The sequence below is a fragment of the Asparagus officinalis genome, chromosome 3 (genome assembly GCF_001876935.1).
Source record: "Asparagus officinalis chromosome 3, Aspof.V1, whole genome shotgun sequence".
NCBI classification, from domain to species: Eukaryota; Viridiplantae; Streptophyta; class Magnoliopsida; order Asparagales; family Asparagaceae; genus Asparagus; species Asparagus officinalis.
Genome location: NC_033796.1, coordinates 28,216,609 through 28,240,653, shown reverse-complemented (window position 1 = coordinate 28,240,653; position 24,045 = coordinate 28,216,609). Strand labels below are relative to the sequence as shown.

General features: G+C 37.9%; 2 protein-coding genes and 1 long non-coding RNA gene across 3 annotated transcripts; all 3 read right to left on the bottom strand.

The window, feature by feature from the left end:
- LOC109833572 (glucose and ribitol dehydrogenase-like) lies at window positions 6,717-8,732 on the bottom strand. The gene is given in 6 exon segments (XM_020401290.1): window positions 6,717-7,378; window positions 7,381-7,519; window positions 7,521-7,591; window positions 7,594-7,635; window positions 7,638-7,653; window positions 7,748-8,732. Coding segments are annotated over 6 exon segments (885 nt in total). The 5' UTR covers window positions 7,868-8,732; the 3' UTR covers window positions 6,717-6,881.
- LOC109833571 lies at window positions 8,950-18,562 on the bottom strand. Its single transcript, XM_020401289.1, is given in 9 exon segments — window positions 8,950-11,326; window positions 11,414-11,445; window positions 11,448-11,511; window positions 12,342-12,473; window positions 12,731-13,102; window positions 13,407-13,548; window positions 16,275-16,534; window positions 17,056-17,400; window positions 18,129-18,562. Coding segments are annotated over 9 exon segments (3,540 nt in total). The 5' UTR covers window positions 18,246-18,562; the 3' UTR covers window positions 8,950-9,250.
- On the bottom strand, window positions 21,188-21,729 carry LOC109832176. Its single transcript, XR_002244654.1, has 2 exons — window positions 21,619-21,729; window positions 21,188-21,501 (listed from the first exon to the last, which is right to left on the bottom strand). It is a non-coding gene; the product is annotated as an uncharacterized LOC109832176 (long non-coding RNA).

The window sequence follows — 24,045 nt, the reverse complement described above, 5'->3', positions numbered from 1 at the left end:
TTTCAATGATACTAATAACTGATTAGTGCTCCTAGAAAACATACGGGACTAGTAGTCCCGTATGATTTTTGGGAGCTCTTTGGCGTTCAACAAAACGTATGGGATTAGTAGTCCCGTATGATTTTTGGGAGCTCTTTGGCGTTCAACAAAACGTATGGGACTAGTAGTTCCGTACATAAAACAGAGACATTTTGCCTCCGCCCAGCAAACATATGGGACTACTAGTCTCGTATATTTTCTGGGCAGAGGCAAAATGCCTTTACATAACATACGGGATTACTAGTCACGTACGTTATGCAGAGGCATTTTGCCTCAGTCGAGCAAACATACAGAACTAGTAGTCACGTATGTTTGCTGGGTTGAGGCAAAATATGCACAAAACATGCACATACCTCTAGCTTCGTATACGACCAAAATTTTTGCCAAAATATTTCATCTACATTGTATACATTGATAAAAGTTATAAAATTAGAACATCACAATACAAATCTAAAAAATACACATCATCACAACACATAATCCGACGAAATACACAGCACCACATCCAAAATTCTATAAAAATACACATCATCACAAAATAATTCCAAATGTATCAAGTCTAACCATACGATAATATGTAGTCTAAGCTAAACAAATCCAAATACATCAATAAATCCATACGACAATACATAATCTACATGGAAAAACTAACAAAGGGAAAAATCCACCCCTCCCCCGTTGTCTCGGTCTTCGCACCCGCTGAGATTGGCGGCGGCCTCCTTCGTCTTGAGCTTGTATATGCTCGCTCTCCAGTTATGTGTGGGGCTGTGACGGACCAGCTTGTTGTGACGTCCCAGCTTCATCATCGTGCGTGCAAGATCTACCACGTCTACGTTGGCGTACATATGTAGTATCTTCAAGATCCACCTGCTCACGACCATCATGCCGATCCTCATGAGTTTGTTGAAAATCTCTACGAACTCTCGCCACTATCCGCTGTAATATCGATACGTGTACAAAATCTCCTGTGGTGGTAGTTTTACCCTCATTTGTAATCCCCTCTACCTCGTCCAATGCGTCTATCTACAATTATATAAAAATATTGCTTCATATAAGAAACCAAAAGCTAACATAAAGATTGAAAAATCTATTATAATTGTAACATAAAGATTGAAAAATCTATTATAATTGTCGCAACTTACTTACCCATCGCCTCTCATCTAACCCTCTTGGTACATATCGAGATTGTTGGTTGCGAATCTCGATTTCGTCGACTGGAGGCGCGGTTTGGTTGATTATCCAACGTCGGGTAATCCCCCAATACCATCTAATGTAATTGACTTCCTCCATCGGAGGATAAAGCTGATTGACAATAAGTTGATGCCGGTCATTCCACCGAGCAATGTATGCTTGATGCGTGCGTTGTCAGTTAATCTAATGTCCACCTTTAGATGCCTTTCTCTCTACTTGTTCGACAAATTGTGGAGCATATCTAAACTGTCTAAACACGCGATCGGGTACGTGCATCTCTATAATTTCAAAACAAACGAGAGGAACTCTGGATCTTCATATGTCATGTTCCTCCATACAAATCGGCGGTAGACGAGGTAGGTAAGGTATGTATGGCTACCACTCGAATTGCAAAATAATCCATATATTAATTGTTTTTTGAAATATACTGATAGCTTTAAACAATTACAATTCAAATTCATACCTAAAAAAAATTCATTCGGCCGAGCTCCCCTCTGTAAAAGTCTAACTGTCTAGCCGGGACCTCATTATAGGCTTTAGTGATATTTCATCTACAAGTTTTATATAAGATAGATTTTTGTTCAAAAATTTAAATTTAAAATTAAATATTAAACGAGATTAAATTTGATGAATTTTACCTGCTGCCTAGTGGAATCTGTCCATCCAACTCTCTGATCTCACATAATCATGGTTTCAAAACCAGCCTCTCTCATGCTCAAACTTGTAACAATGTCAAACAGTTCTTAAGCTCTTTATTTTGCATTAAAGCAACCTTTGATATTTCTTGATATTAATATGCTAAAACAGCACTACCCCAGGATAATGTCCCACACACGTTAAAGTCTTCAAGAAGTGGTAACCACCTATTGAAAAATCAATTGTGTTATTCATATTTTCTAAAAATAGTAATAACAATTTATGACCTGTCTTACCTCAAATACACTTTATGTTTACTTAAATCGGGAAAAAGAAGCGTCCTGATTATGTGCAAAATATATGTTCTAGCATGTTGTTGGATCATGACTTCTGATGCATAGTGTGGCAATGGGTTTGCAAAATTCTCTTTTAAGAACTTCAATCTAACATACCCTCCAGGCAAGGACTCCGGAGATAGTCCTAACAAATCATCACATATTGTCAGCCAAACATGTCTATCTGTCCCTGTGACACAAGGGCCATCAATGTGAAGTCCTAGGATCATTGCTACATCCTGAAGAGTAATAGTTGTCTCCTCGACACGTAGATGAAAAGTGTTAGTATCGGGCCTCCACCTATCCATTAACGAAGTAAGCAGTGCCCAGTCAAGCTTCATCCATCGCGATTGTGAGAAAATTAGAAAACCGGCTTGGGATACTAGGACAATGATGCGAGGATCATCAAACGGCCAACGCATATGCCAAGGCTATGACCAATCATAACCAGCTCCTGCCCTCTCTACACAAAAATAAAAACAAATATTAGAATATCATAATGAATATACAAGTGAGTATAAACTTATGACTAAAAACATAGAACCATAGTACCTCTGTAAATGATATGCTCTCTAAACGATGGCGTGGCTGATCATAGAGGACTTCATCAGAAACTGGCCCGGGGAGCATCGTGTTTATACCTGCACATGTCAATATTACCTTATTAGTTTCTGCCAAATGTATAAGAATACAATAATAAAATTAACAATAGAAATAGAAAATATTTTACCAATTAATTGCTATCTACTTGTTCTTGATGGACAACGAGACTTATTATGCCCTAATTGACTACATGTTCCACATCTGATGCGTGACACTGCTCCTTCCCGGCCTTGATCTATAGTACCTCTAATGCGCATAGATCGAGGTCATCCCGCTTGTCTTTTGACTTGAGGTGGTAATAGATATTCTGTATAAATGGCAGGCCAATAACGAGTATCGTCGGGAGGATGAAAACTCTCTTTATAAGCCTTTCGATAATTATTTGTTAAATACCAAGCTGAGCAATACCAATCATACGGCAATCTAGCGCCACCATCCTGATTGGAACTACCCACTAAAATATGTTCACATGATAGTTTTTGTAATTGTGGTAGGCTACAAGTACAACTACACTCTTGGTCATAGAGATGAATGGTGTAAGTGCCATCATGATTCTTGACCTCCCATTCATTGTCGTTGAATGGTTCAATTCTATATGTTTTTACAGCCACAACCCTTTTCTGCAACATTAACTCATTTTTTGGAGTGTACTTACTCGTCTAATTTGCACCATCACTCCGTCACTTATTAAAGTATGCGTTCAATCTATAAAACGTCCTTGCAACTAAGGAACTAATTGGCATAGCACGAGCACCCTTAAACACACCATTAAAACTTTCAGAGCAATTAGTCATCATCATACAATAACGCACTCCACTATCTTTACATAATGCTCATCGATCTTCGTATAGCGGCTTCAAGTTTTGTTCAATCCAATTATGTGCTTCAACTGATAGGGATTTAATTTTCTCTCTATAATTCTCATATACAAGTGAGTCAGTGGCACACCCGGTTTGCCGTAGTATATTTTATGAATTGACCTCTCCATGTTTTCTCTTAAAATTAGCTCTTATATGCCTCAAGCAATAACGGTGATGATGTGGTGCACTCCACCCCTCATGTAAGGCTCGTGGAATTCCTTTCATTCGGTCAGAAATAAAGATAATAACTCTTGGACTTTGAACAGTCGGAATGTATTTGTAAATACACTGAAAAATCACTTCTAACTCGATGTATCCTCCACCTCCACAACTGCGAAAGCTATTGGAAATAGCCCACTGTTAGTATCTACACTGGTCACAACCAAGAGCACTTATTTGTATTTGCCATATAAATGTGTTCCATTCCATCGATGCTTAAGAGCGGACGATAAAAAGAGAACCCTTTGATAGTGGGCCCAAATACCCAAAATACCCGGATGAACCTCTCTATTTCCGACGCGATCTCCTTAGACACTATCTCATATTCCATACCTGGATTTTTTCTCTTAATTGTTGCAAGATAATGTGGAAGTTTTTGGTAAGATTCTTCCCAATCTCCAAAGATTTTAGTTAACGCCTTCATACGTGTATCATATGCTTTAAACTTGGATATAGTTATGCCTTTCATAGCACGAACCGTTGTAATTATCTGTCCTGGAGTAAGATCAAATTCCCGCCTAACTTCAGGTATAATTAGCTTCATGATATAAGCGGAAGTTGTTGTCTTATGATCATTAGCGACAGTCAGATTGCAACATGTATGAAGTCCGCAATAACTTGAGATCATAAATTGCTCGTTAGATTGTTTTCCTAACACCTGCATTAAGCTTCCATGGATATTTTAAATTTCTATCGTATGCAGCACTTGTATAAGCGGCTCGATATTTCTCATTGAAGTAGCATTTTACATGGTAGCTAGTTGTATTGGATTTCACCGTCTTGAATTTGACCCGGTTCCTAATTGCCCATCACGTATAGCAAAAATTAAGCTTTCCTTATTCTCGAATAGATCTCTTTTTTTGAAAGTGATATCCTCGGGTCGATCGAAATTAGGACCAGACTCAACTAACTCAGCTTGTGAGTTATTTATCCACTCATCATTTTAAACTCTTCGGGCAACGGTTCTTCAGACTCTACGTAATCGTTGTTCACGCAATATTCATTCATCCAACTTGCGTCATCATTGTTCTCTCCAATTGCGAACTGCATAATATCAAGACGTTCCTCCTCGGACTCAACATCTTCACTATCATCATCAGCATCTACATTTTGTCCTCTTCTATTATAGAACCACCAACCGGTAAATCAATTGAAACAGGACATGATGCGTTGTAAAACATGTCACTTGACATTGCACCTGAGTCATTTTTTAAGTGCAAGGCACTTTGAGATAACAAGATTTGACTTTCAAGCATGCGTGAGAACTCTCCGTGAGCATACGAAACTTCGACATCCCCAGACTTTGGAATATTTTCAACGAACAACTCAATTGCGATTTGTTTATCCGCAGGTTGTATCATGTCATTCAATTCTTCATCAGCGGTGATCTCTATAGCAATTGTTTTGTTTTTATTTATTGGACAATTACAGAAGACCTTAATGACATTTTCAGCATGATTAATTCTGATAACTCTGTATATTTGCTCCATCATTCCATCGAAATTGCAATTTCTAGATAACATGAATATTTTATATAGGCAAATTATTCATTCCAACACTCAATTTCACATTGAATAAGTAAATAATCGGAATTTCATTCGCCATTTTAACTGAAGAGTTAAAATTTAACGTATACAAATTAGATATTTTACAAATTGATGATCATAATTAACTATTTCCTCTAGATATACCTCTAGATATACAATATTAACTAAACAAAATTGAGAAATTTATGAAAAAATATGAAATTGTTACCTTGATAAAATTTCGGATCTCGTCAGCGTCGGAGAGTGTAGACGGCGTCGGCATCGGAGATAATAGACGACGTCGGATTTGAGGGAGGAGGGTGTGAGTTGGATTTGGGAGAGAGAGAGAACGGGTTTGGAAGAGATGGAGATCGGGTTTGGGTGTGGCAATCGGATTTGCGAGAAAGTTCAATGGGTTTGGGAGGGAGTGAGATGGGTTTGGGATAGAGTTCAATGGGTTTGGGAGGGAGTGAGATGGGTTTGGGAGAGAGAAGAGAGATTGAGAGTGAGATCGAGAGTGAGATGGGTTTGATAATAGCGGTTGTGCCCAAATGTAGGCACAACTGTTTAAATAGTCGACTTTTTTACGGGACTAGTAGTCCAGTAGATCTAGACCAAAAGTCTTTGTTTTATGTACAGGACTACTAGTCCCGTATGTTTTGTTGAACGCCAAAGAGCTCTCAGAAATTATACGGGACTACTAGTCCCGTATGTTTTCTAGGAGCACTAATCAGTAATTAGTGTCCTTGAAAACATACGGGACTAGTAGTCCTGTATGTTTTCAGCTGGACGCTTTTTAAAATCGACTTCTTTTTGCCTGTTCGCAAAAAAAAAAGATCGATTTTGATAAATATTTAGCAAAATCGGTCTATTTAAAAAATAATCCTTCATTTCCGCGTGTGTGTTCTGTTTTCCACAATATCCCCCATTGTTACTTCAGTTATGTTGATTATTTCTTACTAAAACTTTCCATTTCCGATAATAAATCAATTCATTGCGCCAAATCATGTTGAGCCTAGTTAGAACTTTATCGTCACACTCACACTGAACTTTTTTTCTTTTTTTAGGGATGTCACCCTCAACTTGAAACGAACAGTTTAATAAGAGTTATAATTTGCAGGAAATTAAGTCCGCGTATCCTTTTTGTTTTTTTGGATAACTGAGTATCATCCTCATTTTTATCGCTGAGTCGAATTCACAAAATACTTATCCAAGTCAGCGAGAAATTTCAAAGTATATTAGAAACCCGAAACATATCGAGCGCTAGCACATATGTACATTAGCATAGCACATATCATCATCATACCAGAAAACTCTTTATCATTACAAAACTTACGAAACCATAACAAAAGTACCAAAATACCACCACAGCTACACCACATACGGTATACGTCCAGATCCTTAAAACAAAACATTATTTGACACCATAAACACCCGCACACCAAAACACGCATCGTGCTCTCTTTCATCGTTTAGCCATTAACGATGGTTCCTCCATTAGGATGGAGAACCTGCCCACTGATATAAGACGAGTCACTGCAGGCCAAGAAAACATAGCTCGGCGCAATCTCGTACGGCTGCCCGGCCCGGCCCATCGGCACATCCTTCCCGAACTCCTTCACTTGATCCTCGGGAAACGAGGCGGGTATCAACGGCGTCCAAACTGGACCCGGCGCCACCCCGTTAACCCGTATCCCCTTCTCCACCACCTGCAACGCCAACGCCCTCGTAAACGCCACGATCGCCCCCTTCGTGGCTGTGTAGTCCAACAGCCTCGCGTTCCCTTTGTACGCGTTCACTGATGTGGTGTTTATAATGCATCCGCCCTCCGGCATGTGCTTGAGCGCGTACTTTGTTGTGAGGAAGTGGGAGAAGATGTTGGTCCGAAAGACGCGGTCCAGCTGCCCTCCTCGCTTGATCTTCGGCGAGTCGGGCGAGACGTACTGCTCGGCCGCCGTGTTGGACGCAGGATTGTCGCATGCGGGCAAAGGGCGCTCTGGACGACTTGCCTCGACGACGCCTCTTGCAGTTCTTGCTCGAAGCCGCAGTCGCGACGTAGGATGGCGATGGGTCCTTCGAGTCCGCTGGATTTGGCTGTTTGGAGGAGTTGCGAGGGTGTCGTTGGCAGTCTTTGTCTTCTTGTGTTTCACGTAGGTGAAGGCGACGGTGGCGCCTTGCATTCGTAGCACAAGCAGACAGCTCGGCCGATGCCGGAGGTCTCCGCGGCACAAGCGCCACCTTGCCCTGAAGATTAATGGAGAGCAATTACCAATCAGTTAATTAGCTAGTTGTTCTATTTGTACACGACAGATGTATGAAAGGGGATGGAGATTGGTACTTGGAGCTTGTTGGCGGCCTTGTAGTCGTGGCTAGCGGCCCGAGGAGTGGGGTCCATGACGTGCTCCTTGCCAGGCTGGCGCTCCTGCGTCTGAGGAGGGAAAGCTCCACCAGAGGCCATTCTGACCAAAGGGGTCGGGGATTTGAAGCTTTGATTAGAGGAGGAGGAGGAGGAGGAAGAAGAAGAGAGATTGAAAATGCTAGGACTACGCTGCACAAAACAACGTCGACCGCTGATAATACTAAAGACTACAACTACTGATTAGACGACGGAATAAGAGGGAAGAAGAAGAGATCATGTAATGAGTTTGAGTGTCGGAGGGAGTGGGGATTATAAAGAGAGGAGAGGGGAGGTAGGAGAAGAGCACGTGTGCGGCCGGAGTACGTGGCATGAGACGAGAGCGTGCGGTGTTTTACGTGGCTAGGTGGCTACGCACACGTGTTGCTTGGGGAGATGATTCACTGAACCGACTACGCTGGTCCGCTCATCTGCACACTGAGACTCGGTGCTATTCGGTTACGAGAGAGAGAGAGAGAGAGAGAGAGAGAGGGAAGGAGGGAGTTTCCAGATTCAAAATTCGAGCGATATTCATCATTCTTTACAAAATTTATAGTTCGTCCATATTCTGCAAAGCTTTGCAGCTCAAACAATTTTATAACCTATCGAACTTCCAAATTAAGCGATGAACCAACGGATGAGGCTGAAAGACAGTGAAGAGCACTAACGTATAGTAACTGATGCGGAGTGTCCAGAGGTAAAAAGGTTAGAATTACGATTACCTCGCTGAACATCACAAATAAAAAAACCGGGTTATGTTCCTAATTTGTTCAAAGAAAATAGATTTTTTGAGTCCTAAAATTTTACAAAATGAAAGCAAGATAAGGATCATAATTTAATTAATATTGGGTACATTTATGGGTTGCTCGAAAACTCTAATTAATATGCTTATTTTGATGTGTCAAAACGATGAGGAAGGGAATTTGTTTCCAGAGCTTTTTCAACAAAAGGTTGAAGTTTAGAGATCAAAAGTAGCAGACGTCAACAGGGATAATAATGACAACAGTCTGAGATATATCGCCTCAGCTTAGACTGCATCAGCCTAGGTGTAACCTCTATCACTGTGCATAATAAAACTGCAGCCTTTAGATTTTAATAAAAACAAATGCACTTCCTTGAGAACCAATTGTTGAAAATATTCCGAATAAAAAAAACCATGTCTTCTACCTTTATGAAAGAGCTTCAATATAGATGTTGGAAAAATGATTAACCTCATACATGACATAAGAAAAATAATATGACCGTATAGAACACTCACAGTTTTCTTTCGACAACCCAAAACCTATAAAGCAAAACTCCAAATACAATGAAATGCGAAAATATACTTTTTTTTTTAGAAAACATGATTTGTTGTCACCGACCGAATACAAGCTCTCACACTTCCACACCAAATAGGGATACCGCTCAACAGCATTCTTCTTTCACCAATATACCTATGTAATGCACTCAGAAAATCGAAAATCTAGTGCTGTTACCTGTAGAAAACAAGCTGTACTCTTCCATTGTTGTGTCCTCCTTTGAGCAAGAAATATCAGCAGTAGCTGAGATTCCAGTAGTATTTTGTGTAGCCCCAACCAATGGGCCGCCAAAATGAAACAAAGAGAAAACTGAGCTATCATCATGCACCTTAGAAGTATTCCCTGCACTCCCATTTTGTCCCTTTGATGGTAGTTTCAAAGGCAACTGTCGGTCTCGATATTGTCTTTCAAGAGGGCTCACGTTGGACACTGGCTCAGCAAACTTGAAGTTATTGAACTGCTCTCCAGGATTCTCAACATACACCCTGTTGTCAGTCTGATACAGAGAATGGTGCCGTGCAGTAAACAAAGGAGGAGTTATAGTTTGCAGGGGATTGTACTGCATGCCAAACTCTGAAGGCTGAGGTGCTGGTAAACTGTAACCAAGAGGGTTCAGTGGGAAAACAAAGTGGTTAGGGTGGGGAAATGGCATCAATCCATTAGGAGAAGCTTCCCAAGAAACTGCGCTTTGGTTGTGATACCCTGCAGCTGGAGAGGAGAAAGCTGGCACGTCGATGCTTTGGCTATGCATTGGTAGGATGTGCCGCTGCTGTGGATGTGTATCGAATAGAAAACTCCCATTGTCAGTAATTTGGGCAGCTTCTCTTAGTTCTTCAACGGGAAAGACAGATTCACAGTCTGCTACTTGGAATCCTGAATTTGACCTCATGAAAGAACTAACTCCATTTGTCTTGCAGTTGTTGAGTGAAGCATCATCTCTTCCCTTTGATTGTGGACTAGCATCCTCAGAATCAGAAGTTGACGAAGATTCAGTGTTCCTGCTGTCTCCCTCACTAAGGCATGAAGAGCAGTTGTCAGAACTTGATGAGCTCATTGTTGGATCACCACAACTGTTGCTCATGGGATCCTTCGAGTAACAATCAGACTTCACTACTGTCACAAATCCAGTACTGGATGTCTTTCTGCCATCCTCACAACCCTCATAGTTATTACTCAAAGTTTCAGCTTTAGACAGATCACCAGTGCTCTCAGGTGAGTATTCAGCGTCAGCTTTATCAAATTGAATTCCTTCAGAGTGATTGGCCATAACAGCAGCTCTGGAATGAACATCACAACCTGAATTACTTTTGGTGCCTGTCCTCCGAGCATCCATAGGCTCCCATACTTGCCTTGTATGGACAACATCTCTTTTAAGACTACTGGAAGAAAGCTTCCCTTTGGGAGGAACACAAGTATCGGGAATAAAACATCCATTGCTGTATTTAGCACCTCGATACAGTGATCTCGGCATATCCATTTTTGCCTCCGTTCTATATGCAGTTTTGATATCCCTTACTGGTCTTATGGTAGACATGTAATATCCATCTTTTGGCCTGTAATCACCATTTTGACTGCAGCTGCATCTGTTGCTCAGAGAATTGTATCTCTCACTAAACTTAGTATTACAAGTTCTAGTGTTGGTCTTCACGACCCTTTCCCTCAATGGCCTATGCCCTCCATTTATCAATCTTGAAGAATCCATTGACACGGTATCAGATTCATCACAATGAACGCCATCTTCATACCACTTGGATGCCTGACCTGGAAGAGAATTCTTTTTCAACCTCAATTTCCTCCTAGATGATTTTGATTGCTCCAGTATAAAAGGGTCATTGCTATCTCTAACACTGAACTCTTCGTCAACATGACATTGGTGATGTGGGATATCACCATTCAGGTTTTTTGTATCAGTGCATCCATTAGCGGACTGCTCATCTTTAGGCCTGTGTGCAGTGACAACTTCCCCTGGGTCACTAACAGCTTCCCCAGAATCTGCAATAGTAGGCGAAGAGTTGTCAAGAGCACTTGTGGGAGAGTCATTTGTAGATTTTGATAATGAAACTTCAGGCGAGTTTGATTCATTGTGTTTTCTTTCCCTCTCCCTTTCTTTTTCCTTGAGCCTTTCTTTTCTCCGAAGCTTTTTCTCTCGCTCTTTTGTTCTTTTCCTCTCTCTTCGCTCTTCTTCTTCACGCTTTTCTCTTTCCTCTTCTTCGAGAAGTTTGATCTGTCAGATGATTTCATTATTTATCAAAATCCACCAATAGCTGATCTGATTCAAACGATTAACCACATAAAAGAGAGAAACAAATACCTGCTTCTCTAACGTAATGATTTCTTTGCAGGAGCAAGAGAAACAAAAATACTATGTGCATTTTGTCGGGCTGTACCTTCCCTGAAAGCCTTTTCTACCTGGAAAGACAATATAATTTGTCTTAACAAGCTGATGGAAATGAAATAAAGGGGGCTATAGCCAAGATATCAAAACCCTTTGGGTTCAATAAAGGGAGCTAATAAAGAAGCCTAGCCTAATTTCTATTGGTGCCGTATATCCATAGGTGTGCACACGTGGGTATCGTGGTAAGCTTCAAAGAATGTGAATCACATGTCTCAAAGGCCTATCATGTGCATCGAATGTACCCAGAGCTCTAGTTCTTACTGCTCTAATTTGGGCACAGAATTCCTCCTCACATTAGTCTTTGCAGTACAATAGTTGTTGCAAAGATCTTTTCACACGTATGCATGTCCTTCATACATACAGACGATACTGCATATCATGTCTATCTAGGACAGTTTTCCAATATGTGCTCTATTTTTATAATGTATTTTAATGTTTAACTCTTGAAATTTAACAAATGCATATTGACAATCACCAAATGCTTCTTTGATATGTAAACCATGTGGTGTAACATGATTTTCTTTACATTTCATATTAAATCATATATTTCCTTAATTTTTACTACAATATTTTTTTCTTAAAAGATAATAAACAAAACATATCTTTTAAGATATGGATAAACGAAGCTCCACCATCTAGAAAATAAGACCATGCGTGTCCTTTTTTTTGTGGGGGGCTACAACGTACCTTGTTCCTTTGGATAAATTTTATCTATAGTAGCCTCTTAATAAGAATAATCCACAAGTTAATACTATTTTTTAGCGATATAGTAGTTAGCAGAGTGTACACCTAAAATAGGTGAGAAACGTTTTGAAGGCTAAAGCAAGCTGCTTTTGTAGCACACCTGTTCTTTGAATATTACAGTTGCAGCATCTAGGAGGAACTCCCTTGCAAGTTCAGGACTCTTGGCATGCTTCTGGGGACGGGAACCATCACCATCAATTTCATTTCCATCCTTGTCCATGGCATCATCATCCTGCAGATGCACATTCACAAAACTTTAGAGAACATGTACTACTAAAGAAAACCAAAAAGTGTTCCTTGCAAATTTCTGTTCATGTTTGCTGCAAGGTCGAGAAGTGAACAAACAGAAAGAACATGAGATTCACATCATTTATCTATGCATAATCACCCATGTTTTTCATATTCTGTTCTCACTTACCAGCATATATAATTAGTTTTTAGAACAGTTCATTTTCCTGTGAATGCGACAACAAATCTGTAAAGATATACCTCTTCTTCCTCAGCTTCTTCAGCATGCTCAAAAAAACTTCTGATGCTTTCACCTTTAGTTATTGTTACGAAACCATCCCCAATAATTAGCCGGCGATGGACACATGGTTCCCCCTTCATTGCATGAGCCTTAACACAGAGCTCAGTGCATCGACCATCAAGCTTCCACGCCTTAAGTGTAATAAAGCAATCGCTTAAATCTCCAAGATCAAGTCCCTTGACTTGAACTTTTCCATTCATACCGACATCTTCAAATTCCAAAATGTCTGATTTTCCTTCTCCTGTTCCAATAGCCCATTCAAAATGATGATACGTTCCAATCGAGTCTGTAAAGGTTTGGTGCCAATCTGCCTGGACTGTATCCTCTGATACCTGAAAACAGCACAGCACCAAAATACAGCTAGTTTAATTTATTGAAGGAACATCTCCTATTAGGTGATTCGTTCTGTTGTGGAAGTATTTTATTATGTTAGATTACACTATCAAAACAATAAGGCTTCCAGTGAGATAAAAATGAGATGTTCCCGGAAATTGCATCCCTACAGCCTTAAAATAAATATGGGGAGTGACTAGTGAGACATCTTTAATACTCTTCAGAGTTTAAAGAAAACCCAGAAAACTTTGTCAGGAAAATCAAATAAAATTAAATGATAATAATAAAAATAGAAAAGAGTACCTCATATTGGAAAGAAGTATCCGCAACACAAAACCAAGTTGTACAGTGAAGCTCTTTCCGCATGCGCTTTAATTCCTTCAGTTCCTTGAACTCACGAATGACGTTCCTTCTGCAATCTCTGCAAAATCTCTTGCTGTCAAACCTGTAACGTGAAAATTTTCACAGTGCCGTTAACATTAGTGATCTAGGTATATTAATGAATACAACATTCCCCTCAATCAAAGTAATTAACTGAACCTAAACACAGACCGTGAAAGCAACAGATCCACATAAACGTTAATGGAATTATCCTTTAAACCAATTGGCCATGATTTTCCTCTCTCTACTTTTAGTTCCATATTTTCAAGATTCAATATATGAAATGCAGGATGGCCTGTCCCTTCATTTGATGCAGATTTCTTGTCTTTTATGGTATCTTAACCTATGGGACTTGAGGAATGATGGAAGGGAATAAAAAGAAAAGAGAGGGAAAGAAAATCGAAATGAAATAACCAATTGGGGCTCTCCCTTCCCTGCCGCCACAGGAATGGTCTACAGGGTTCATAACTACTCCTCTTACTACAGGACCCTTACCTAGAAAACACTTCGGTCTTATCCGGAATGATTGGGCGTAAAGCGTCTGTAGGTGGCTTTTCAAGTCCGCCGTCAAATCCCGGGGCTCAACTCTAGACAGGCGGTGGAAACTACTAAGCTGGAGTACGGTAGGGTCAGAGGGAAGAAGAAAAAGAAAGAAAGAAAGAAAGAAAGAAAAATGATGAAATGCTACATAAGATCCACTATGTTCTGTCAAAGAAACATGCAGATTTTTTCAAAATAACTATAACTGACGTACCAGATGATGTAGATAATCATGCTTGGGATGTTGATACAATGGTTTATGCTCCCATCAAAAGAGGGTCCTACTACCACCACTATATATTTAGAAGGCAACACAAGAATTTGACCAGGCTATATAATATGTTGAAACTCGATTTTTCCAAGGAAATGCAAATAGAAGAAGCCTTACCACTATTACCTAGTAAGCCAGTTGGCAAGCAGGAACACCCATCTTACAGGCTCTGCAGGTTAACGTCATTCAATCAAGGGACAACCCTAAACCTCCTAGATGCTTCAACATCTATTGAAATACTTAGGGATGGAGATAATCCAAAACTCTCTACGAAAATGCTTCCAATGTACTGATGGATGTCAATCTCCTGATTCTATCTCCTAATTCATCCTCTTTCTGACCCTTTTCGACATATTCAGTTTTCTGTTTGCCATCTACAGCTATTCATTTCTTTCATTCTTTGTTACCAAGTTGTACAATTCGCAATTGCTTTTACTCTAACTAGTCCTTCCTCCAATCCACTACCCCAATCTTGTAAAAGAAATTCAAAACCTACAATTTGCAATTTACTACATGCCAATCTCCTGATTACAAAACATCCCATTTGCAGAACACTGAAGGTGCTATTACAACTGTATATCATTTTATTCCTTAAAAGATAAAGGAATTAGAGTGTGAGGTCAAAAGGTTCGGCAGTTAAGAAACAATTCAGTATGCCTAAAAGACGAACGTAGTAAAAACAATGCTAAGGCGAATCAATGACAACATGTTAGAATATATAACAAGAAACTGTTATTCTATAAGGACTAAGGAGTTAAAGGCCGCTCCGATCAAGGATAAGCAAATAACTTGAGAAGATAGTTTTGGCATGTGCAATGAATGCCAATAAGTCCATCATTCAGGAAAAATGATATGATCATAGTTCATAGAGCAATAGGACTAGAGATACGCGTGGATGAATGTGGATGTAGGCAACTAAAAGGATATAATAGTTGTTAATTCAGTCCTGCAGATGGGCTACAGAAAATTTAAATGGAAGAGAAGGATTCAAACTCGAAGGTTTTGAATATAGGTTATCTTGTTATTGCTGCAGCTGTTTGTACTTAATACCACTACTCACTCTAACTATCATGAGCTAAGATGCATATGCTATTATCTCATATATCTACCATCCTCTACCATAGTAGAATAAAAAAAGTGTGATTTTGCCTTATCCATTTGGACCAATCAACTAACTCTCAGTTCTACTGCTGATTCAATTGTGAATAAATTGTGGTATCTCAAAGAATAACTTAGATTGCCTGTATACAGTTTACCTTCTTCTCATCAGTGATTATCAAGGAAATAGCTAATCCTCGTGATACTTTTAAAATTGAACATAAAGCAAAAGGAAGCAATTATATGAGACAGATATAGAGTAGAAGGATGTTTATTAATACTAAGTTGGTCCAGCCTCCAGCGTACAAATTAGGAAAGATAGATGCATATGAAGAATAGTGGGTTTCACATAGTACGTCCATCACAGCTCACAAATGGACTGCATTTGTTGGATTTGCTACACATGATTGCACTTGCATGTGTTGGATTTGCTACACATGATTGCACTTGCATGTTTGTATACTGAAAATCATAATAAGATAACCAATAACTCATTCATCTGTTTCCATATACGTCTAACACAAAGCTGTGGAACTTTTGAAAGTTCTTCCCAAATTAAACATACCAGCATGACTTAAAAATTCAGCTGCTAACGATCCTGCCAGATTCACGAGGAGATAAATACTTTCCAATTATATGCTGCACGGAAAACTTATTGGCACCAGTTCTTGGATTACAACAATCTTAAGTAGCATCAACAGTTGGGCTGCAAATCTTTCTATTCATATTCTTGGTATCAGTAAAAGTTCAAATCACATTAACCAGAGTTAGCACATTTCTTTTTGATGATTGCGTAGTAGGTTCACAATTGAAAAGAATTTAACTCTATGCAAAAGACGGCTTAATATCATAAAAGGAAGATCTGAAGCAAGAAAAGTAACCTGTACATTAGCCTTTCAATAAAATCCTCCTCTCTCATCCGTAGAAGGGATGTTCTAGTTTCATCACCCAATGCGGACCAAAAATCTATTAGTGTGTCACAAGAAAGCCTGGCAGTATGCAATGCACAGCTTTCTCGAGTACCATGCCCTCTGCCATAATTGGTCATTGCTTGGCTTATCCAGCCACGACCACCTCCACCACATGCATCAGGGTATAGCAATTCACGTTCATGTTCCCTTGCTCGAGCACTATCAAAAACCTAAACACAGGCAGTCTCAGGGTTACGTATTAGTAAAACAATTCAATGTTTCTAGTATCTTATAGGATTCATTGCGGATAGACTCCCTGTACTATCGCCGTATTATGGATAGACCCCCTACAGTTCTACTGGTGTGGATAGGACCTCTGTACTATCTGCTCAAATGCGGATATAATCCCTGAGTGATTTTTTTCTGCCTCTTAAAAGTGTCACAAAAGTTCATTCATGGGTTCTATCCGCACAAACAGAACTAAAGGGTCTATTCACTCAAATAGAACTACATGTGTCTATCTGGAGTTAGGCATAATTACAGGGGGTCTATCACAATTAACTCTATCTTATAATTGTAAAACAAACATCATAGTTGTATTTAATGGCCTAATTTCATCGCTACACCATCCACCTCATTTGGTAGGTTGCCAAGGAACACTCTTCTTTAGATAATAAAGAATTGGAAAGTTGGCTCTCAGTCTAGAAGTACAAATAGTAAGTGGAGGAATGCTCGAGTACTATCAGCTTACATTTTGAAGCACCCTTAATGACCTTGCATTTATAAAGCAGTCCAGAAGAGTTAGTATCCCGTCTCTATTTGCTGCCAGCCCTCCCCATGGGTGAACAGAAGGGTCCAGCATATCATCTGAATCACTGTCAATGTGGGCCTTCAAGGTGGGCCCTGTTCTAGAAAGGTAAGAGGAAGCGCCCTCTTGCTGCAACGATTTTCCATACATAACAATCTGCGAGAAGCCTTCAAGAAGTAATCCATTGCATCTCGAGCAATAGAGATTCTTGCGAGCTTGCTCGAAAAGGGCTTGTTTATCGATCCTCAAGAGCTTTTGTCTCGCTTGGAGAGGCAACTCGTTCCAAAACTGATTCCAGTAGATGCGCAATTAGTTTCTTGCACAAAAAAGGAAGGAAAAAAGATACACTTTGTAGCTATAAATAAGTGATTAGCTACCTTCTAAAATTTAACATCACAAACATACGAACAATTACACTGAAGAAACAATTTAAACCAGGAAAGTTCCCTTATCTGATGAACATAAAAATCAGAAGAGCAAGAACTTGTAATTCCTTCGACTTGCTCATCACTCCAAAACCAAACTCAAAGAGAAAGATGTCCAAGGAACACTCTTTTTCCCCCTCTTTTTGATCATATCGACATTCTGAAAGGAATTAGTCCAGTTATCCTATTGATGTCAACTCATTTCATAACTAACTGGAAATGTGCCTATTTATCTCAATTAGAAGGGTTAAATTTTCTCCATTGCCCTATAAATCTCTCGCATCAATAACCGACTAGAAAGACAAAGGTTAGAACTGATGGTTAGTCTCAGCAGCATCAAACCAATAATTAAACAAATAATAAAAATTCAAACATATCTATAGTTAACAGCCAAAAACTTAATGTTATTTATTCTCACATTTGCCTCTAAATCACTTACATCCTATCATATCAATCCAATAATTCCTAATGATTAAAAACTAATATTTCCCTCGATAAATCTAATTAAAAGCATCAAGAAGTAAACAAAAATTTGATCTAACAATTGGATAGAAACAGAAAACAGGAAGAATCCGATGAGCGGATCGATACCTTCTGGAGTTGATCGAAGGTGATATGATCGCATTTCTTCGACCAAATCGCTTTTGATTCCGCCAGCGACGGCGACGGTGACTTCGCCGGAGCTGGAGCATTCAGCAGACCTGGCATCGTCTCCTCCTCCTCAAATTCGACTCGATCACAATCCAGTCTAATCCGAACCAAAATAATCTCTTATCGCCGATGATCGATGCTCCATCCACCGGCGTTATCGGATCTGGATCCAAATCTTGATCGGAGCTCCGACAGGTTCCAATCGACGGCGGAGATCGATCGGAGGCTCGCTTGTGAGCAGATTTTGCGAGGTTTTGTTCTCTTGATCAGATTTGGCGTCTCCCCTCTTTTGTATTTGTTATTTTTCCAGCGATAGACAGAGGGGTTTTTTTTTACATGAAGACCCGCTTTCGTGAAGGTTGGCTCGTCGTTGCCTTGCGTAGTAATAAGAATTTAACCCTGAAGTACCGAAGTGTAAATACAAGTTTGGTTTGGCGCTATTGATAATTTGGCGTGAATTTTATTCTTGCGAGTGAATAGGCGGGTGAGTTTAACGTTAATTTAACCCACAAATGATTACGCGTCAGTCGTCTGCTGGTCTCGGGTTTTGCACGTGGTTTGGGATCTGAAGAGTAAAAAACCTAAAATTTAAAGAACACGCTCATTTATTTATTAGCGCACTCTCCTTGTTAGCCTTTCTTTCAGACATACATTATGGTGATAACGATGCAATTCAATGTGTACTTATCAAACAGGTAATTTGCTATATTTATAAAGAACCCTAGAATTTAAAAGCTATTGCGTATAGAACCTAATAGCTTCCGACTGAGAACATATTTACACTTTCACTGTTAGGGGTTGTTTGTTTGCCTTAAAAAAAAGGAAATCAAAGAATAGGAAACTTATTTCTAAGAAAAATTATTTTGAGATTGTTTGGTTGGCTAAAAAAAAGGAAATCAAAGAATGAGAGATGAGTTGTCACATTATTATTGGATGATGTGGGTGATTTTTTAAGAAAATTTATTTTAAGGTTGTTTGGTTGACTAAAAAAATAAAGAAATAAATTATAAGCAACATATTTCCTGTAATATGTTCTTTTCTTATGTTTGGTTCATTCATAAAAATAAAAAAAATAGATAAGATGAGATGAGTTGTCATTATATTATTGAATTATGTGACCCACACTTAAGAAATCGATTTTCTAGTTTTTTTGGGGGGGAAATATGTGGAAATGAAATGTTAATATGATGAGATGAGATGCCACCATATTATTGAATGATGTGAGTGATTTTTAAAGATGAGATGTGATGGAGATGAGATGAGTTGGATGATGTGACACATTTCTTGTGTTTGGTTTATTTTTTGTGATGGAGATGAGATGAGTTGGATGATGTGACACATTTCTTGTGTTTGGTTTATTTTTAGGAGATGATATGAGATGAGTTGTGGGAGTTGGATGATGTGACACATTTCTTGTGTTTGGTTTATTTTTAGGAGATGATATGAGATGAGTTGTGGGATGGAAATAATATTTTATTAGATGTTATGGTGAGTTTTAGGGATGGAAATGGATGAAAATAATATTTTATTAATTTTCATGTACCCTTTTTCTTTTCTTGATTTTTAGGAAACGAACCAAACAACCTCTTATTAACCCTTTACGTATTCACTGGCTCCCAGGGTCCAGGTGGTAAGGGTGAATTTGTGATTTTAAGAATTAAGAGGTTTGATATAATAAAGCGAAATTTTTGGGGATGGTTGCATGTGCCAGGGGGTGTCGTTACTTTTTGGCAATTATGTTGTCATCCGTGCGTAGAGAAATTATGATGAGAGAAACTCGCCTAAGAGATGAGGGTGACTTTGGTACATCATGTGGATATGAACATACACAAGAAAAGTTAAAATAAATAACTTAGCAAATGTACATGACGATAAAACAAAAAATGTAGGGGACAATTTTCTAGTGAAAATGATAGTTTACCATAAACTGTTTTCAAAATGTTATAGATCTATTAAATTTTCGAATTTAATTTGAACCTGGTCCACGTTGGATTTGCTTATTAGTTAATTTCGATACATGAATTTGATTAGAGCCTTGCAAAATATACTTTCATGCTTCGTTATACTAGTTGGATTGCACGTGCAATGCACGTGGTAAAATTTTTATTTTTTGTTTAAAATTTATAATTTTATTTATAATGTTTTGTTATAAAATTATGGAATGTAAGTAATGGATCAAACATATAGACATAATCTAAACATTCAACATTTGAACAATTAAATTATATTTATTGATTGATTGGACGATAATACACTGGTTGCATCTATAACGCGATTGATCAATCAAATACTTTCACAAGAATATACATAATAGTAATGTTTGATGATGTGGATGTAAGTCCAAGCTCATAGCATTCAAAGCTTGACTAAGTCTTTGCAATATGTAATATGTGAGTACATATATTCACGCATGAAAATTTCACAATCCCATATAAATTTCAAAACACTCATTAAACTGTGTCTGATCAAATATTATTATTAAGGTTGATGAGTAACTTTTTAAGGGCATTGGATTTTAAATATAAACAATAGATGAATATTCAGTATTATGGGAGAATAATCATTAGATAATCAAAGAATGTCAACACATCCAAACACAAATAGATGAACACCCTTGGCAAATCTCGAAATACTCTTAGATACTCAAAACATATGCAAACACAAAAATAAAACAAACTCAACACATTCAAACATTAGATAAACGCATTTAATACTCTTATCAATAACATTAACAGCTCCAGGAACAAAACTGTAACATTCACTCAAGTTGTAAGCTAACATATTTTTTTAGTAAACTACAAATAGATACCAGCAGACAACACCTTAAAATGTAAATAAAATTTCCCAAAAAAATTTAAAAAGAATATGAATATGAATTTTACTGTAAAACCTTAAAATAAAGATTTTATAAGCAACTCAAACAAATACTCCCCCCAACTTACATTTAACAACCCAAAATTCACGTTCATGTCATTCTAAAGTATAGGACTCAATAGATATAACATGAATGTTTGTTTTTGCTTCTACACCTCTGCATTTGAATGCAACTTAGTTTATTCAGAAAGTGCTGATTACATTCATATGCCCAGCTCTCTACCACAGAGCTATTATTAGCTTATTATACAAAAACCAGGCTTCTTGCAAGATTGAGGGCATCGTCAAAGAACTTATCTACTATGGCCAGCGCAAATTCCATGGAAGTCCTTGTCCCTCTGCTTGTGATCGGGTTTCCATCAACCACCACCCTATTCTCACATTCACTTTGATTAGAAAGCTTGCTGCACATAGCAGTGTATGTTGTTGTCTTCTTCCCCTTAAAAAAGAGAATCAGAATAAGAAAATTAAAATATAAAGAATATTATTTGAAGACCAACAAATGATTGAATCAATCACACACAAAGTAATAGGAAGCAAATATAAACTTACTTACATATGTACACATGATGAAGAATTCGATGTTCAATGGCTATATTAACTTGCCGGCAGAACAATTATTTCATATTGTAATTTAACAGCCTCATCCAAAAGCTTATCTGCTATTATTTTCACTTTTCTAGATGCCTACATTTTTAATCCATACTCAACTAACACCACAACAACATTAGCTTTGGCTCTCCGTAGAATTTTTGAAATCTACAGCCTCCATCTCTGTCTTATCCATTAGCAATATGCCACAAATACTGCTGATAGAAAGGTACAAACAAATTAAAAGCTCTGCAGGAAAAATAAAAACAAGTCAACAAAAACACCACCTACCAACAGACAGCAAGTATAATATTTGTTAATATTTGGTAGTGGACATAATTGTCAACATGTAGCATACTCTTCATCCTAATTCCTAGAGATGGATATTTGAGAAAACTATGATATTCCAAAATTACAAAGCACTCAAAGTAAATTTCATTAAACATTGATCGCATAGAAATGGTTAATAAACTAGGAAAGCGACTAATTATAATTACAAAGGTACAAGATGCTATTTTCACAGAGATAAAGCCAAAAATATAGGAGAAGCAAAATGAATAATGAATAAGAAAACTAAAAAACAATGCCAAAACAGAAAATACCAGAACGCGTTGGATTATTGAAAGATGGGTTGAGAATAACAAACTGAGAGAAAGACATATCATGCATAAACAGAGAGTATGGTTTACCACATGAAATGACAATTAATAATATTACCTGTATTTCTCCCTCGAGAACTAGATGTGAATATATATTAATTTTTTACATACAGTGATAAGATTTAAACCCACTGTTTATTTCCCACTGTATTGAACAGTTACCAAAAGAATAGAATGAAGACAAGACACAATTGCAAGATGCTTAAGAAGCATAAGCATAAGTAATTCAAAATTGAAATCAGACATGTTCATTATATGCCAATCATATTCCTATAAGATCACAAACTGGCCACTTTAAAAGATTGGAAACTGATCCATCACTAGGAATAATACAAACAACTTCTAAATGCAATTATGTTAGACAAAGTTTTGGATAAAGGATGCAGCTTCATGATTAAATAGATTAAGCATGCACTACATGATCCCACAGAATTCATCTATGTGTATTAAAGGAGAAATACGTGAACTGTAGAAACTTTCTAGAATGAGTCCATGTGGTCTGCACAGCCCAAATGCTATCTATAAGGAATCGTGATACGATCCAAGTTTTTACTCATTGCACATATTATTACATAATTGTATAACATTGAAAATGGCTGATAAAGATTGGCATGGATATTAACACCAAGATACGTTTAAAACATAAGTTATGTACAGGATGTAGACCTTTTTTAAGTAATCAGTCTTTTTACTGTACATTTGTCAACATTAAAACTAAAATGTTACTGACATGAGAGTAAATTATGGCGTACAGAAACATAGATACCCAACTAAAACAACTGACAAAATATCTTCGCCATACTATATGCATTTTAGTGTAAGTTTGCATAATTATCATTTGGATAATATCTTGCAAAGTTACTTGCAGAATAGACTCTTCTTGCTATTGCCATAGAATTGTCAATCAATATTGAAAATGACTATATATGAACTAATGGCGAACTTTTTCTATGGATTATTGAACATTTTCAGCAAGGCCAAAAAACGCGGAAAAAAATTGTCCAATGCAACTTCTGGCAGCATATTTCTCACAATCACCATACTAAGATACCTTAAAAAATAAGCAGAAAAGATCTTCATTGAATTCGAAAATGGTGCAATTAGTTCATGAAATCACATGAAGTTGCCACAGCAGAACATGTAAAAATATTGTGAGGCGAATGTACATACCTCTGATAAGCCCATTAGCTGTGAATTAAGTTAAGCAAATCTTTATGATAATATATAAGAACAGTATTGCAGCTCTAATAAAAGTATCACAAGGCGCTAATAAAAGTTCACAAGGAGAAAAATATACCATCTGTCTCGGCCAATATATTCCCTTCAAACTTAAAGCGCGTTAAGTTTGCTATGACCAACTCTATTCAGGATATTGAGCTGGCCCTGCTATATTAGTCATGAATGAAGTACAATAGATTAGAAGCTTCTATGCAACCCATGGATGAAAATAATACGCTATTTCCCCCATCTTACGAATAAGTGAAGATGCAGCACCTCTAATGGCACATGCAGTCTTAAGTTTTGGAACATATAAGTAAGGAAGAAATATCCATTCAAGAGTACTTCAGTTGAATTGAGATAAAGAAGGTTATCAGATAATCTTGTTTACACGTGTTAATTTCACTTCAGTTGAATTGATATTAAGAAGGTTGTTAGATATCTGGTGTAGGCGTCAAAAAATGCTGAAAGATATCCAAACATAGGGAAAACCACTCAAAACTGACAGATATAAA